At 40.5% G+C, this 17,615-nt stretch overlaps 1 protein-coding gene across 3 annotated transcripts in view; it reads left to right on the top strand.

The window, feature by feature from the left end:
* Mcoln2 (mucolipin 2) overlaps positions 1-15,604 on the top strand; it is a 53,801-nt gene extending 38,197 nt beyond the window's left edge. For 2 of the 3 annotated variants that reach the window (XM_013018257.1, XM_013018258.1), the window contains 5 exons: positions 3,455-3,556; positions 3,666-3,788; positions 11,056-11,262; positions 12,364-12,479; positions 15,191-15,604. In XM_013018257.1, the coding sequence (XP_012873711.1) occupies positions 3,455-3,556; positions 3,666-3,788; positions 11,056-11,262; positions 12,364-12,479; positions 15,191-15,227 (585 nt within the window). In that variant the 3' untranslated portion in view covers positions 15,228-15,604. Of the gene's footprint in view, positions 1-3,454; positions 3,557-3,665; positions 3,789-10,474; positions 10,563-11,055; positions 11,263-12,363; positions 12,480-15,190 lie in introns of those variants that run through there. The other variant, XM_013018259.1, reaches the window with a different exon arrangement.
* Positions 15,605-17,615: the final 2,011 nt, after the last annotated feature.

The raw sequence follows: 17,615 nt of genomic DNA, 5'->3' as shown, positions 1-17,615 counted from the left end.
AGTGCCCCTGAATGTAGGTGTGCCTCAGTGGTGGCAGTCTGTGACACTGGTGCCCTGATTGATGGAGGAAGGCAGGAGCATTGAGTGTCTGCATCCACAGACACTGTTGTTCAATGAGTTGATTCGATCTTGTGACTCATTTCTGATCCTACCTCTCATGCTGTGGCCCATCATCATGAGCAGAATCCCTCACTCTACAGTGCATGCACTTCTCTGTCTCTGGCTTTCTTGTCTTCTCTGGCCCGGTTTTAACCTCCTACTGTTTTCGTGTCTTCAGTGTTTTTGCAATTAAAAAATAACTTTAAAGCAGTTGTACAAAGGTGTTTTAATACAATGGGTCAGAGGATGAGTACAGTGCATCCTGATCCATGTCACCCCTTCCATCGCTTTCCCCCAGCTTACCCAATCCCATCCCTACCCTCAAGTGTGTCTTTAGTCTTTTAAAATCTGTCTACACAGCTGCCACAGTGACTTTTTTCTGGAAGTGTCTGCCTAGCTGATACAAACCTGTTTACCTCCTAGGCCTTCCCTTTGGATGTGGTGGCCTCCCTGTAACAGGGCCTCCAGGGAATCCCTCTGTCTGAGCTCTGGCCCTGATGCTACTCTTCCAGGATAACTTGTTGGCTCTCAAAGTTGTGCCTCTGTTCCACCTTTTTATTTGTCTGTGAAACTTTCTTCAGCCTGTGCAACTGCAGGCTGTGGGGTCTCAAGCGTGGCAAGCTTATAACAAGCAGTACATTGTGTCTCATTGCACTTTTATTAGAAGTCTCATTGCACTTCTATTAGAGTCATAATCATCTTTTTAGTGCCACTTAGAATTTATCTTTCTTTCTTTCTTTCTCTCTCTTTCTCTTTTTCCCTTTCTTTTTCTTTTCTTCTCTCTCCTTCCCTTCTCTCTTTTCTTTCTTTCTTCTCTTTTCTCCCTTTCTTTTTCTTTCCTACTCTCCCTCCCTTCTCTCTTTTCTTTTTTTCTTCCTTTCTCTCTCTCTTTCTTTCTTCTCTCCTTCCCTCCCTCCCTCTTTGCCTTCCTCTCTTCCTCCCACCCTCCTTTCTTCTTTCTTTTTATCTTTCTTTGTGTTGGTCCTGGGGCTTCAAATTAGGGCATAGGCACTGTCACTGAGCTTTTTTTGTATAAGGTTAGCACTCTGCTACTTCAGCCCCAGCTCCCCTTCCAATTGTTTGTTTGTTTGTTTTGTGATTAATTGGACATAAGCATTTCAGGGACTATCCTGCCCAGGCTGGCTTTGATTCTCACATCACAGCCTCCTGAGTAGCTATGATTTCAGGCATGAGCCGCTGTCACTTAGCTAGAATTTCTTGAGAAATTAGCAAATCATATTGGAGCTTGCTTGCACAAGTAGGTGAATTATATAGTCTGATTTTTATTTTGTTTTGTTTTTAATATACATTTTTATTGTAAAGACACAGAGGAGTTATAGTTACATGAGTAATGAGTACATTTCCTATCTTGTATTGTTACCTCCTCCTTTGATTTTCCTCTACTATACCGTCCCTCCCCACCTCCCCAACTTCTCCCTCTCCCTGCCCCCAAAGCTGTAAAGTTCATCTTCAACATAGTGTCTTGTACATCTCATTGTTACAATGGGTCAACCTGTATCCTTATTTAAGCATTTTGTTATTTTCCTTCCCTTTCCCAAATTAGAAAGATGTATATACAAGATGCAGGGCACCAGAATCAAAAACAGTGAAAACAGGAGTTATACCATGGGGGAAGAACATACAAAAGAACCAAAAAAAATCACATAGTATATTATAAATACATTAAAAACAATTACAAGAAAGATAAAAACCTCTTGAGTCCCTATCTTGGAGTTCATTTCACTTAGCATCATCTTGTATGGTCACATGTTCATAGCTTTTGACCTCTTCTATTTGTCCTAGACATATACTAGTTATTGCAAATAAGGGAAACCATGGGACCTATGTTTCTTTGGATCTAGCTTACTTCACTTAATATAATTTTTTCCAAGTCTTTCCATTTCCTAACAAATGGGGCAGTGTCATTTTTTTCTGATGGAGGCATAGAATTCATATATACATATACGTATATATCACATTTTCTTGATCCATTCATCTACTGAGGGGCATCTGGGTTGGTTCCATATCTTAGCTATGGTAAATAATGCTGCAGTAAACATAGTTGTGCTGGCAGCTTTGGTATGGCCTTGCTTGTGATCATTTGGATAAATGCCCAAAAGTGGGATTGCTGGATCATAAGGGAGCAATATGTGGAGTCTTTTGAGGAACCTCCATACTGCTTTCCAAAGTGGTTAAACAAGTTTACACTCCCAACAACAATGCAGTAGGGTTTCCTTTTGGCCATACTCCTTCCTGTTGTTATTAGATTTCTTGATTGTAGCCATTCTAACTGGGGTGAGGTGGAATCCCAATGTTGTCTTTATTTGCATTTTTTTTATGTCTAGAGAAGCTGAGCATTTCTTCATGTGTCTATTGGCTATTCTTATTTCCTCTTCAGAGAAGTTTCTCTTTAAGTCTTTAACCCACTTATTAATTGGGCAGTTGTTCTTTGAGGATTTGTTGTTGAGGGATTTAATTTTTGAGTTCTAAGTATATTTTAGATATGAGACCCTTGTCCATTGTATGGCTAGTGAAGATTTTCTCCAAATCTGTGGGCTTTCTATTGATCTTGCTAGTTGTGTCCTTTGCCATGAAGAAGCTCTGCAGTTTCATACATGCTTGATTTTTTTTAATGCTGTTAACATATTCTTTCTTGGGGGGGGGATCTGGTCGTGGGGCCTGAACTCTGGGCCTGGGCGCTGTTCCTCAGCTCTTCAGCTCAAAACTAGCACTCTACCACTTGAGCCAAAGTGTCACTTCTGGCTTTTTTCTTTTTGTTTATGTGGTGCTGAGGAATCGAACCCAGGACCTCATGCATGCAAGGCAAGCACTCTACCACTGAGCCACCTTCCCAGCCCCTGTTAACATATTCTTTAATGCTATTTCTACTTCACAATATTGTTTGGAAAAAATCAGTTCAATCAGTTGAAATACTGAAAGGAAATGAGAAAGAAACATTTAAATTATGTCCTAAATTCTTCTTTAGCTTTTAGTAAAAAACATTTAGTTGGGGTGGGAAGGTGGCTCAGTGGTAGAGTGCTTGCCTTGCATGTATGAGGCTCTGGGTTCGATTCCTCAGCACCACATAAGCAGAAAAAAGCAGGAAGTGGAGCTGTGGCTCAAGTGGTAGAGCGCTAGCCTTGAGCTGAAGAGCTGAGGGACAGCGCCCAGGCCCAGAGTTCAGGCCCCACGACCGACAACAAAACAAAACAAACCCACAACACCCCCCCTCCAAACCCAAAAACATTTAGTTGCCCCTATAAGGAAAAACTCATTCCACTCCTCCATTTGTTGAAAGAAAGTTAAATAAGTCAAGCAGACTAGAATGTTGCATTTATCTTTTTTTCCCCCATAGAATCTCACAAATTATGATTTGTGCAGCATTTTGCTTGGCACATCTACGCTGTTTGTGTGGATTGGAGTCATCAGATACCTGGGATACTTCCAAGCATACAATGTAAGCATTGGGCCCCGCGAAAGAAACACAGGGATTAAGACTCACCTCTTTGGGTTCTAGCACCCATTTTTCCATCTGGGCCATTACATGACCTTCTTTTTCTCCCCAGGTGCTCATTTTGACAATGCAAGCCTCGCTGCCCAAAGTCCTCCGGTTCTGTGCCTGTGCCGGCATGATATACCTGGGCTATACATTCTGTGGATGGATTGTCTTAGGACCATATCATGAGAAGGTGTGTAACTGTTCCTTCTGCTCTCCAGAGCCAGGCCTCCACACTGGACTTCTTCCTTCCTCCTCCTCTCCAGCATGTACCCTTGCAGCATCATGAGGATAGCTGTGCCTTTGATTTCTTTTCCTTTTCTTTTTCAGGATATTGAAGTGACTTTAGGATGTTGGGCCTTATTGGTTTGGTCACACATTCACTCAGATGATTGTCAGTTGAGAGATATTAGAACACAAGATCTCTTTGGTAAAAAAAAAATAATCCAAGTACTCACACCTGTAATTAATCTTAGCTATGTAAGAGGATGGGAACAGAGGATCATAGTTCAAAGCCAGCCCAAACAGGATAGTTCATAAGACTCTTATCTCCAATTAAAGTAAAAAGTTAGAAGCATAGCTGTGGTTCAAGTGGTAGAGCACCAGCCGTAAGTGAAAAAGCAAAGCAAGAAAGTGAAGCTCTGATTTCAAGCCCCAATACTGGCAAAAATAAATAAATGCATAAGTAAATAAGAAAATTATTACAAGATCTTTTAGTTGGAAGACTTAGATTTTTCATTTTGCTAGCTATGGAGGGAGGTAAGTAAAGACTCGGCTTCGAATGACCAATTTATTTCTGATTGAAATGAAAGCACATCTTTGTAGGCGGTTTTGATCAAAGCACCATCTTTGTGTCTTATTAAAGATCAAAATCTGTGTTCCACACTATTGCTGAGCTACAGGCAGCATTGGAATCTAAGCAATGTCAAAGTGCTACTAAGATGTTCTGGTTTTGAAATGATAACATTGATTGGAAGGTAATTTATGAAATGACACAGAAATGAAAGGAGTTATTATGACTTCTTCCACGGATCCATGGCTAATGGAACAAGAAAAATTACAAAAGCCAGCAAACAGCAGTAGCTAGCTCTTGTTGCTTGGGTGTTAAGCACGATGATCAGCATTGCTGCATTTTTTCTTATTCCATCCCTGTGAGTATCAAGGGCGCTGTAAGGATAAAATGGCTAGAAAGAAAGAAAGAAAGAAATAAAGAAAGAAATAAAGAAAGAAAGAAAGAAAGAAAGAAAGAAAGAAAGAAAGAAAGAAAGAAAGAAAGAAGGCAAGAAAGCAAAGGATTGCTACTAAATTTGGGTAACATTTCAATCCTAAATTTTGAGATTGACAGCTACATTAACCAAAATATGTGGTCAAATCTGGGTTCCAGACTCCACAGAGTAAATTGAGAGTTTGAAGTTCAAACATTCTCTGCTGTCCTACTAAAATAAACATACACATTATAGCTTTCCTCTCCAAGTGTCATATTTAATAAGCCCAAAGAGAATAACAATTTTTCTTAATTGAAAAATAGGATTAATTAACAAAGTGACAACCTATGATTCAAGAGTAAATCTTGATGATATGATCAATTTTCCAATTCCATATCACTTCCTTGATGGTGACTCATGAGGAAAATATTTCTTTGAAGCTGGACACTGGGGGCTCAATGCCTATAATCCTAGCTACTCAGTAGGCTGAGGTCTGAGGACTACAGTTCAAAGCCATCCCAGGCAGAAAGTCCATGAGACTCTTATCTCCAATTAATTACCGCCTTTCCCCCTCAAAAAGCCAGAGTGGAGTGGTTGCTCAAGTGGTAGAGTGCTAGCCTTGAGCAAAATACAGCTCAGGGACAGCGCCCAGGGCTTGAGCTCAAGACCAAGGACCAGCAACCCTCCCCCACCAGCAAATATTCTCTTTGATATGGTATTTATGATCTGGAGAACTCATTGTCTTAGTGTCCATGAAAATTTGCATTTTTCTTCCTCATTTTAGGCTCTGAAAGCTGTTGCATGTTTTTGTCATGAGAGGGCAGTGTTGCACTGTGTGGAATAAATATGGAGCCTAACAATTTGGCTTTAACTCCTTGGCTCCTAAGACTCCAGGACGAGTGGTATTATCTCCTTTGCCACTGGCTTCCTGTGTTCTCCACCCCATAATTATTCTGCAATTTTCTCAGTTAATGTTGCTTGAGTTTTACTAAGTGGGCTACTATTCTCAAGTGCTGTTTGTAAGGCCTGGTGCCTAAGTCTTTATCTCTTGGTGTGTTCACCACCCTATCCTGGTAGTCAGCTTTCTGTCATTGTGACAAAATGCCTGAGAGGGTCAACATTTAAAGAGGAAAAATTCAGTTTGGCTAATGGGTTTAGTTCATGCTCACTTGGCTCTGTTGCATTTAGGCCTGTAACAAGGCAAGACATCATGGTGGAAATGAGCGTCAGAGGAATGTATTTCACCCTACAGTGACCATGAAGAAAAGGAGAAAGAAAGGAACTAAGGTTCCAATAATTCCTTCAAGCACACACCCCTAATGACCCAACTTCCCCCTGGTAGACCACCTCCTAAAGGTTCAACCTACCCAATATTGCCTCAGGCTGGAAACTAAGCCTATAACACATGGCCCTTTGGGTTGATATTTGAGATCAAAACTACAACATTACAGCTGGGTGCTGGTGGCTCATACTTGTCATCCTAGCTACTCAGAAGGCTGAGATCTCAGGACCATGGCTTGAAGCCAACATGGGAATGAAAGTCTGTGAGACTCATATCTCCAATTAACCATCCTCAAATCAGAAGTAGAGCTGTGGCTTAAAGTGGAAGAGCACTACCCTTGGCCAAAGAGCTCAGGGACAGCACCCAGGCCCTTAGTTCAAGCTCCACAACCAACAGCAAAACAAAATACAACTACAGCATTTTCCTCTTTTCTTCCCCGTGGGAAAAGATTATCCTTTCTTTCTTTTCTTTTTTTTAAAGAACATTACAGTAAGGAAGAATCCTTTATAGAAAGAAATGTTTGATACTTCTTCTGAGGTCACCCAGATAATGAGTGACAGAAATGGTATTTAAACCCTGATATGCCTGACAAACTGATCTGTTTGTCAGTTGTCTATAGAGATTTTTTTTTTTGGTATAATCTAAGACAGAACATTGCAAGAGAATTCGGGTTGTACTTCTACATCAATGGTAAGGAAAAAGCCCCAGACTCTATCTTAATCTCTTAATGTGTGTCAAGATCACCTCATGGAAAGTGATGCCGTTTGCTTTCTGAGTCCAGCGACATTGCCACATGCTCAGTTTTGCTCTTTCATCAGATCAAGGTAAAATAGGGGTGCTCTGGGTCAGCAGTGTCCAATAAAAATGTAATATGAGCACAAATGGAGCCATGTGTAGACTTTACAGTATTCTAATCGCCATAGTAAAACAAATATGAAATTCATTTAAATTATATATTATATGGAACCTAGCATATCCAATATTGTTTCAGTACGTAAGCAGTGAAAAATATCACTGCTTTTTGACTAAGTCTTTGACAAAGTGTGGTATCTTTTGTATTCCCATGAACACCTCAATTTGGACATCCCACATATCAGGTACTATACAGTCCCACATGGTGAGAGGTTATTATTTGGGATAGTGGATTTTAAGCTGTGTGTCTCACTTAATGTCAGCTTCCCTTTAAGCCCTGGGTAGTAGAGGGATGAGGGATATCTCTGGGAATCCCTGGCAGGTCTGTGTAGGTACCACATTCCTGGTCTCTAGCCAGGCTGATAGACTGAGGTCATGTATGCTTGAGGTAATTCAGGAAATGCACAGGTCAGCAGAGGGAAAGAATTCCAGTCTTATGCTGCTTTTCTCTCCTTCTCTACCTCTTGCAGTAAAATTTCCCTCAAATGTATCCAAACTGCTCGGTATCTTCCTTCCCCAAGAGTTCCCTGAGGCCCTTTAATACCAAGGACAACTGCAAGCATTTCCGCAAAGTATTTTAGAATCACAACAAAGCTTTAGTGTGAAGGATATATCGTTAAAACAAACAAAACACCTCTGAAGAGGAGATATCAGAAAGTTACAATGGGATGCTACTGTTTGGAATCAGCCAGCGTCCTAAACATCTTAGCTTTCTGTCTTCCTGTAACCTTTAATTTCAGTGGGTCAACTAAAAGGAACAAAGGAATGAAAAGTGTCCTACTGATAGGTTTATCTCCAGCACTAATGGACTTTGGCTCTGTGCCCTTTGAAGATCTCTGGGCACAGAGTGCTAGAGACTATTGATGTTCTTCCAAACCTCATCTTGAATGATTAAGCATTTCTCTAATGTGGTTTTCACATTCCCAGAAGGTTTTCTCTAGTACGAGGCATAAGCAGTAGTTTTGCATTGTCCCCATTTTAAACATGAGGAGTCCAAAGCATTGGAAAATTGTTGGATTTTATGGTTAAGTTTCCCCAGATCCCGCATCACACCTTTACGCTTGACACTAGCCGAGAATCTCTTACTCAAAAATCTCTGAGCCAGCGACAACATTTTATCTAAATGTTACATGAGATTCTGGCCACCAGCTCTTGAAGCAAACTTTACCATCATTCTTCCACATAAGCGACTGCAGGTTATACTGCATTCAAATGGCAGTTCTTTTTGGCTCAATCACAAATGCTCATTTGTGAAATGAACTTTAGGTTCTCTTTGTAGTCCCATAGAATCTACAGAGACATTTTATGGAAATGCCCTTTTAATATTTATTAAATGTCCTCTGGGCACCAAAGCTTACACTCTGGCAAGAGTCAACCCAGTTCTTGGTACACATGTCCTTCTAACTGGAAACACATTAGGACATTACTGGTGGAATATTTGAAGCATACTTCCACAGAATTTACTCCCTGAAACGAACTCATAGCCAATTCTTATAGCACGAAAATATCCGAGTAGGAACCAGTAAATTTACTAGGTCTCCGCTTCCACTTGTTGGTGGCTTGAAATGATTCATATGTGCACACAAGAGGGAGATGTATAATGGTTATGAATAACAATGTTGAAATGACTTTAAATGACTTGAAAGCCACGCTCTGTAAAGCTTAAGTTTTACTGCAGCCTGAACTGGAGAGTAAAGAGGTTGAAATGGAAGACAAGTTTCACTACTAATCCTATAATGTTATCCTAATGAAGTGTTGATGTGAGAGTGGCGCAGAAAGGATGAATCGGCAAAACAGAAGACCGGACTGGCCTGAGACGGACAGAAGAAGATTTTTAGGAACTTCAGCTGATAGTTTTGAGTATTTGATTATTTCAAGTTAATCTTTATTTTTGGCAGGAGATTGAAATCAATGAGAGAAACAGGAGAATTGGGAAGGAAAACCCTTTTTTTTTCTGGTAAGGGTGGTGGGAGATTTTTTTTTTTGCATGTGAAGTAATAGCACAACTTTCAAGTCATGATGTCTTAGACATACATTCTCAAGGCTGTTCTATCTCCTCAGAGTCACGCTGACTTCATGAACATGCAGTCCTGACTGCCAGAGCGTGGAATTTGGCTCAAAATTCGGATCTGTGTTTCTATGAAACATTTTTTTTTTTGCCTACTAGATTATGATGTCTCCGTACAAGCTTTTCCTACTTACCAAATATTTAACTCACCACCTCCAGAGATGTTTTTGCCTGTTGTTTGTTTTTATTGGATGTGGCAGTAGGTCAACTTCTCAAAGCCAGGATGGCTGACTACCAGGTCCAGTGAGTGATATTTATTCTATTGTGGCCTGGGATTGGCTCCTGAACTCCAGTGTACACCTTCAACCAAACTACCTACTGTCAGCATTCCTGGGATATCACATCACCTTGTCTAAAATGGAACCCATAGCTAGCCCCTTCTCTTATCCATACTTCAGACATACTTTCTCCCTGCCCTCTTGCTTGTCCAATCAGGCCTCTCCCTCTCACCTAGACTCCTAGTCACCTCTGTCTGACATCCTGCCCAAGGGCTTTTCCCATTCTAGGACAGCTTTCACATACCATTGGCTACTTTGAGAAACACAGACCAGATCACATTACTGCTTTGATTACGATTTCTTTTACTTGTGTCTATTATGGGCTAGACTGAGCCTGAAGTATAAAGAAGAAAGATCCAGTGAGGTCCTGAACAGCATGCGGCAGATATCACCCTCCAGCCACTACCCCTGGGTGCAGCACCAACCTTCTCCTTCTAGGGCTAAGGGTACCTTACCTGCACAGCGCATCTCAGCTCTGCCAAGGGACCTTATTGTCGATCTTGTTTGGTTTGGTTTTGAGACAAGGTCTCAGCATGCTATGTAGCCTGGAAGCTCAAGAGCTTCCTGAAGCTCTTGATCATCCTGCTTTAGCTCTTGAGTACTTGGATTACAGATATGCACTACCATCCCTACTTGCTTACTGTTTGTCTTGATTGTGGACTACCTGCTCCTTCAGGTAGGGATAATTGGAAGTCATTAGCTATGTTTATTTCTCTTTCAACACTTCTCTCTTCTGGCATCCTTAATTTTTTTAACATGCTAAAATTACCTGGAGGAATGTTGGAAAGACAATGGCAAAACCATTTAGCAAGATCTTGTGGTCCTGTGTTACATCTCAGTCAATTTTAAAGATTGCTGGTCAGAGTATACAACCACTGCAGTTTGGCAGTTCATAGCCTTAAAAATGTTAACTCTTAGACTCTACAACAGGAAAAAAACATTTGCAGAAATGTTTGTTCCATTGTTCTTCAAATTAGCAGACATGGTGTCTCCAGTGGTAGAGAAGTATGTCAATTTGGCATTTTCAAGGATAACTTATTAGATAACGATACTTTCTCTGTGTGAGTAACGTAAGATTTTTTATGTGTGTGGCGGTTAACATGTGGCTTATCATGATGTCTCTTGTTCCCATAGTACCCTGGCTTCCCACTCAAATGCTGCTTCTTCCCATAATGATCTGGGTACCCATTCAACCAATTAAAAGGATCAGGATGATACATTTGCAAACCATTAATCAACCAGCACAAAGCCCATGGGAGGAGATATAGGAGGAGCCTTATACTATAAAACTCACCCACCAAGAAGACTTTATTGGACTTGTCTTTTTGGGAGAGACTTTCACTGCTTTCTTTCATTTTCAAGTAAACTTGCTCTGTCTGCTTTAAAAAGGAAAAGCTGTCGATGTGAAGTAGAAAAAAATTAGAACCAAAATTTGTTGGATGATAGGAATAAAACCGTGTAAAAAGTGCACGGGAAATGCCAACACAAATGTCAAATATTTATTTCTGAGAGCACAGTGGACAGTCAAGAGTTGAATGTTTCCTGTTTTTGTGGATTTCTAGCTGTCTTAAAAGGAATGCTTTTAGTATGACTAAACATCATCATCAACAACAACAAAACAGAAAGACCACTTTAAAAAAGAGAAGCTAAATATCTCTCTGCTTTGTTGGATGGATGTCTTATCTCTGAAGCTAATTTCTGTTTCCTCCCTACAGTTTGAAAATCTGAACCTAGTTTCTGAGTGCCTGTTTTCCCTGGTCAACGGTGATGACATGTTTGCAACCTTCGCTCAGATCCAGCAGAAGAGCATCTTAGTATGGCTGTTCAGCCGCCTCTACTTGTATTCCTTCATTAGCCTTTTTATATACATGATTCTCAGCCTTTTCATTGCATTGATTACGGATTCTTATGACACTATTAAGGTATGCAAACTGTGTAAAATCAGACCATAGGAAAATACCGTGTTTTTATTTAAGCATGATTATTTTATTTAGCTTTTGTTGAAAATGAATCTTTTGGTTTCCTGCAGCCAGGTTGCTGCACTCTGTACCACTTAATATTCCTGCCCACATGGCTAACTAAATTTAATTGATGAGAAGCCACTCTGAAAACTAGCTGGATAGTACCACACTTCATGCTGATCGTATAGGCCTTCCGGTGGCCATATGAAAGCAAAAGCTTCCCACTTTCCTAAACTACCTGATATGTTCCAGACTCCCTGAGGCCAAACCTAGTTATTTGAATTGTAGCATGGAGGAAGATCACTTCCTTGGGTGCTGGTACCTCCACAGAAGAAAGGATGTATGCAAAACTTTCTTTCAGGGTCAGTGCCTGATCAACATGGGGTACCATGTTGATGCCTTTGGGTGCTGTCTTCTGCTCAGCCTCTTCCCAGACTAACTCAGCATAAAGCCAGTCTTGTAGGAAAATGAAGCAGTCGGTGTGTATGTGTAGATTCTAGTGTTGGGCATGGTGGTTGGCTCTAGCATCCGATGTGGCAAGAAAGAACTGTACTCTTGTAGGAGGTCTAAATATTAAGGTGAACAACTTTACTAAGTGTGAAGGACAGGGACTTCCAGAGTCTTTGTGTCTATTGGGAAAACCCACTGACCTCTGTTCCACTCAGTGGACAACTTCCATAAAAGTAGAGCAAGTGGTTTACATTCCAGAAGATTCTAGGTGCACAAGGTATATAGTGGGATATCTTCTCTGTTCTCACTATTCATATTCTAACTTTCTACTTTTGACTATTTCCTTCTTTCCCTCTGTCAACACTCTTCTGCTCTTCCCACCAGCTCTCTTTCAGTGGTTTTCCTCTGTATTGTTCCCTGTTCCTGAGGCAGCCCTGGTGTGGCTGTTCTGGAACTGGCACATTGATTCATCATCGTCAATAGAGCTCTTTGGATCTGAGCTAGCACTGTGGGAGAGTTTTCTTTCAGCAAAGGTGGGGTGGTTTGTTGACAAAGAGAGCAATTTTTCATGCTCTATAAAGAAGGTAACAGCATTGTGTGCTTTTAAAAAAGAAATATCAGCAGAATGGGTTTCCTGAAACGGATCTACAAGAATTCCTGAAGGGATACTGCATCAAAGAGTATGAGAAAGACACCATTACCTTCCAGACCCAAGTCGGCTGTCAGAGGTCAGTATTGCATGTAATCTCCAGGTTCCTGAGGTGAGCTGCTGTGTTGCCTTAAGAAAGAGTTGATCCAATGCTCACACCATACTGTGAAATCTGCTCTTTGTGAACAATAGTTTATCCACCCAAATTGGCTTTAGAAATATGTTGTTTCTTGTAAAACAGGTTTGTGTAGAAGGCTTCATGACATAAAGTCAGGAGGTTGATCCCTTCTCCCTCTTCCTCTCCCTCCTCCTCCCCCCCACCTCCAGTCATAAGGCTTGAACTCTGTGCCTGGGCTCTGTCCCTGAGCTCTTTTGCTCAAGGCTAGTGCTCTACCATTTTAAGCCACAGGGCCACTTCTGGGTTTTGGTGGTGAGTTGTGATAAGAGTCTCATGGACTTTCCTGGCCAGCTGGCTTGGAACTGTGATTCTCAGATCTCAGCCTCCTGAGTAGCTAGGATTATAGGTGTGAACCACCGGTGCCTGGCAAGAATTTCTTTTTATTTCTTCCAAATATTTGTGGTTTATAATTCAGGAGGCTGATCTTTTAAGGGAGCAAAGAAAGAGCTCAGAGTTCTCTCTTTTTTTGTTGTTTGGAAGTGGGGCTTTGGGAATGTCTTATGGCAGTTTTTCTTCTCACAGTATGTGGCATGGATTGCTTCCTCCGGCAGAGAAGGAAGACTCTTTGAGAGGAAGCTGTGTGTGGCCTTGGTTGGGAGCAAGAACTTGTAGCTCTTCCTGACACATCTGAGGGTTTTGTTTTGTTTTGTTTTTTTGCTTGCTGCATTGGACTCAGAAAAGTGGCTAAGACCTTAGTGGACAACATATACCATCAGTGGTTTGGGGACTGGGGATCAGATGGAGACTGTTTTCTTCCATGTGTCTCTCCATGTTTTCATCAGAAGTTATTGGTGGGAGTTTTTGTGCACTACCCTTGTTTTTCAAGAAGGTTCTTTCAGTCAAATTCCTTGAGGAAGATGGGAGAAGATCATTGCGACTTAAAACCATAAGATGTATTTTTTTTCCTGCTAATCAATTCATACCACATCTTGGGATTTGAAATGATATAAGTGAGCCTATCCAAAGACTGTCTGGTAAATAAGAAATGAGGTCTTCTAGGAGAATTGAGTTTTCAAAATCACATTTCAGCTTCTCAGAGCATTAAATTGTTGTTGTGGAAGCTGGGAAAAGAGGAAATTAATTTTCTTAATAGGAAGCTGACTTCTAAGAGTCTGCCTGGATAGGGAAAGTTTCTCAGAATTGTTTTTCTAATTATGTAGTTAACTATAAGAGGGAAGAAATTGCACTGGAGAATGTGGCTGTGAATTGTAAAAGGTTAGTGACAGGCTTTTTGGTACTCTAGCTTGGGACCTGTTTTCTATGACCAAAAAACAAAAACAAAAACCCTCAAACTAGAAAGTTGTTAAATGTTTTCTTGTGCAGCCATTTAGAATAAAGGTAGTTTTGAGATAGGACCAGATGCCTTATATGTTAAGAATGGGCCTGAATGGTGAAAGAAGGGAGTATTATCAGCAGACAGTTGTCTTGTTATGTGCTAAAGGCCTGTTTAGAAGATGCATGGTGGGAAGGATGGGGAGCCCAATATGAGGGATGAAAGAATTAAGGGGAATAATAGAGTCCACCAAGGAAATTACAGAACTAGGATAATAGTTTTGAAAAAAGAGTTTATCAGGGGTTTGAGGTGTGGCTCAGGTAGTAGGGTGCCTGCCAATGAGCAAAAGCATCAGATCATCAGATACTGAGTTCAAGTCCAGGTCTCAGAAAAACAAACAAGCAACAACAAAATAACAAGTATATCAAACACATAGAAATGGTTCTTGCCATGTGATGTTAGTGGGATTAATGAACCAAAACCTAGATACCAGGAGGATCTGATGATTCCTGTAGAAAGTATATGAGTCATGGAGTCTGATGGGAGGGGTAGATTGCAATGGGACCTTGGGAGCTAGTGATTGTGCTGGTCCCATCAGAGATTATACCAAGATGTGTTTAAAGGCTAAAAAGGAAAGAACAGAATGAAACTGGGAAGGATATGGAGAATAAATACATATAGGAAAGGGACCTTGCTGAGGCACCTTGGGTAATAAAAGCTCTGCAAAGATTTGTGTCAGATGACTGTCAACCCCCTCAGCTCTGCCCCCTGCAGGATGTGAATGTGATTGCTCTTTTTCAACAAAGCAGTCTGGCAATGCCCACCTATGAATTCCCTTTGAATTGCTGACAGAGCTACTAGCCTGGTCATCAGAATACCTGGGTTTTGTTTTAGACTCTGACACTGATTACTTGTGTCCTATGACCTCTCCTAAACCTCTCTGTTTCTTCAGTGTTACCAGGGTAAGCCAGGTGGCCCATGAAAGTACTTCTAGGCTAAAGGGATGTGGTATTTTGGAGAAGGATGTTTTATTGAGCAGTTGTAAGTTAAATTTCCTCCTTATTTATTGGAGTAAAGGAAGAAAACCAGCCCTTGTGATTATTGATAAGGCTTTATTATGAAAGAGGGATGGAGGGTCCTAATTGATGAATGGCTGCTCACAAGTTGTTTCCAGAAAGGTGCACTAAACCTCAAATAATGCAAACTTCCCTCCTTTTACGTTGTACTCCTGTTACTCATGTGTGCCTAGGATGTAGAGTATTCTGATGACTTGGTGAAAGTTTTTTTTTTTTAACTCATTGCTCTTCTTTCTCTTCCTCTTCCCTGTTTCTATTTGTAGGAAAGGAAGTGATGATGACTTGATGCTTATTAATTAAAGTCCTTCAGCTATGGACAACTGTCAGGCTCCTTCTGCAGTGGAAATGCAGAGGTACCCCAGATGTCTTGGACCAATAGGTCCAAAAGGATTGGCTTATTTAACTGCGCATTAAGCAAGAAGACTGTCAGCTGGCTAATCGGAACCAAAGTTTCAAAGTCACTTTATGAACTTAGTGGATAAAAACAAACTGCAGGCTACTACAAAACATTAGTGCAATTGAAATATGGACAATGGACCCAGGTGCTGATTGCTCAGGCTTCTAGTCCTGTCTACACAGGTGACTAAGATTCAAGGATCATTAATTGAAGCCAGCATGGGCAGAAATTCTACATGACTCATCTCCAATTAACCACAAAAAAGCTGAAAGTGGAGCTCTGTTACAAGATTTAGAGTGCCATCCTTGAGCAAAAAGCCCAAGGACAGTGTCCTGACCATGAGTTCAAGCCCCAGCATGGAAACAAAAAGGGCAATGAAATTCTCCATTTATTTGATAACTCAGAACAGGATAATGTGGGGATGGAAACCCCATTCCCCTTTTCTAGTATGGAAAACAAGGTGTTTAAAGCCATGCAGTATGTTCATTGTCATGAAAAGATTTTTTTTTTCTGAGTGATTCTTGAGTAGAAGACATTTTTAAATTCATGATCTTCGCAGTTCACTGCAATATCAAATTAAGATACCAAGCTGGAGGAGTATTAAGCCATGTAAAGATAGCACTTAAGCCAGGTGCTGGTGACTCACACCTGTAATCCTAGCTAATCAAGAGGCTGAAATCTGAGTATTTTGATTTAAAGTCAGCTAGGGTGGGAAAGTCTATGAAACTTTTATCTCAAATTAATTACCAAAAAGCCAGAAATGGAGCATTGGCTCTAGTGGTACCATTAGCCTTAAGCAAAAAACTCAATGACAGTGTGTAAGCCCCGAGTTCACGCTCCAGGATTCACACACACACACACACACACACACACACACACAAATTAAAAAATGCACTTAAATCAACAGGAGACAATAGATATCTATCTTACAATAGCTATTTCTTGGTCTGTTTTCCCATGGGTTTTCTTCCTCATCATAATATGGAGTGACAACTGGCAAACTCGGTGGGATGAATTGGAAACAAAACATTTGCATACCTCCTCATTTGTCCTAATCCTGACTGGAGTCACACAACACGTGGCAATCACCTATATTCACAATGGGTCTCCACTGCATTGGGGATTTAACATTGTCAAGCAATTTTTCTTTAAATAAATTTATTTTCATTATATAGTGGTGCCATTTGTATTTATTAAAATGCATTATCTCTTAATATCTGAAAAATTAGGAGCACATTTCTATAAACTACTTGTCTAAAAAATTTCTAATTTTTAAAAAGCAGTGATAGGGGTTAGCATATAGGAGTTATTAAATATTTAGTGATGATGGATTAATATTGCTCATGCATAGATTTATATTTGTGCAATCTCAAAGGTCAACGACTTGAGTTTGTTGGTGAAGAATGAAAATGAATTAAGCAGAACCCTTATCTCAGGGCAGATGCTCTATGGCTGTACATTCCTAGTCCTTCTTTATGATGGTTATTTTTGAGATAGGTAGCTCACTTTCTGTCCAGGCATGTGCCTGGACTTGATCTGTGTATTTTAGGATTCCTATTGTACGTACGATGACAGATACATGACACCACACCTAGCTACAGATTAAAAAGGAGTCTTGGGAACTTTCCTAACCTGGCCTGCCTCAAACTACAATTTTCTCAAACACAACAGCCTACAATGATATGTGTGTACCACTTTACCTAGCTATGGGTGAGACGGAGTCTCATGAGCTTTTTAGCTTGTTCTTGAACTGTGATCCATCTATTTCCAGCTAATATTATACGTCAGTGGTGCTGTGGCTCAAAGTGGTAGAATGCTAGCCTTGAGCAAAAGAACTCAGGGACATTGTCAAGGCTCCAAGTTCAAGCGCCATGACCACCACCACCAACAACAACAAAAGCATATGTCACTAGCAGTTGGCTTATGTTTGCTTTTTAAACAAGACTGTTAGACTGATAGATTTTGGCTCCTTTACATGACTCCAGAATCAGCTATGTGGTTAGACCACTTATTAACTTCTGAGTACAGTTCCCTAATCCTTGTCTTTGAACAGAATTGCTTCTCAACTAGTCCAAAGCTGTGAATGCCATTTGAATAATGTTACTCTTTTACTAGTTTCCATGTTTCTTTTTATTTTTTTTTCCCCTCCAGTTTGACAAAACCCTTTCAGGTAGGAAAATCTTTTTTTTCCTCAAAGTTACCCTGAATTGGTGGAAACATTATTTTCTTCATTTTACGTAATTTCAGCCAATTGTCACTTTACCAAGTGTATTATTTGGATTTTATTGAAC

Source organism: Dipodomys ordii, unplaced genomic scaffold (assembly GCF_000151885.1).
Source record: "Dipodomys ordii isolate 6190 unplaced genomic scaffold, Dord_2.0 Scaffold39, whole genome shotgun sequence".
Taxonomy (NCBI): Eukaryota; Metazoa; Chordata; class Mammalia; order Rodentia; family Heteromyidae; genus Dipodomys; species Dipodomys ordii.
The sequence above is the reverse complement of the archived record's forward strand: the minus strand, read 5'-3'. Positions and strand labels throughout refer to the sequence as shown.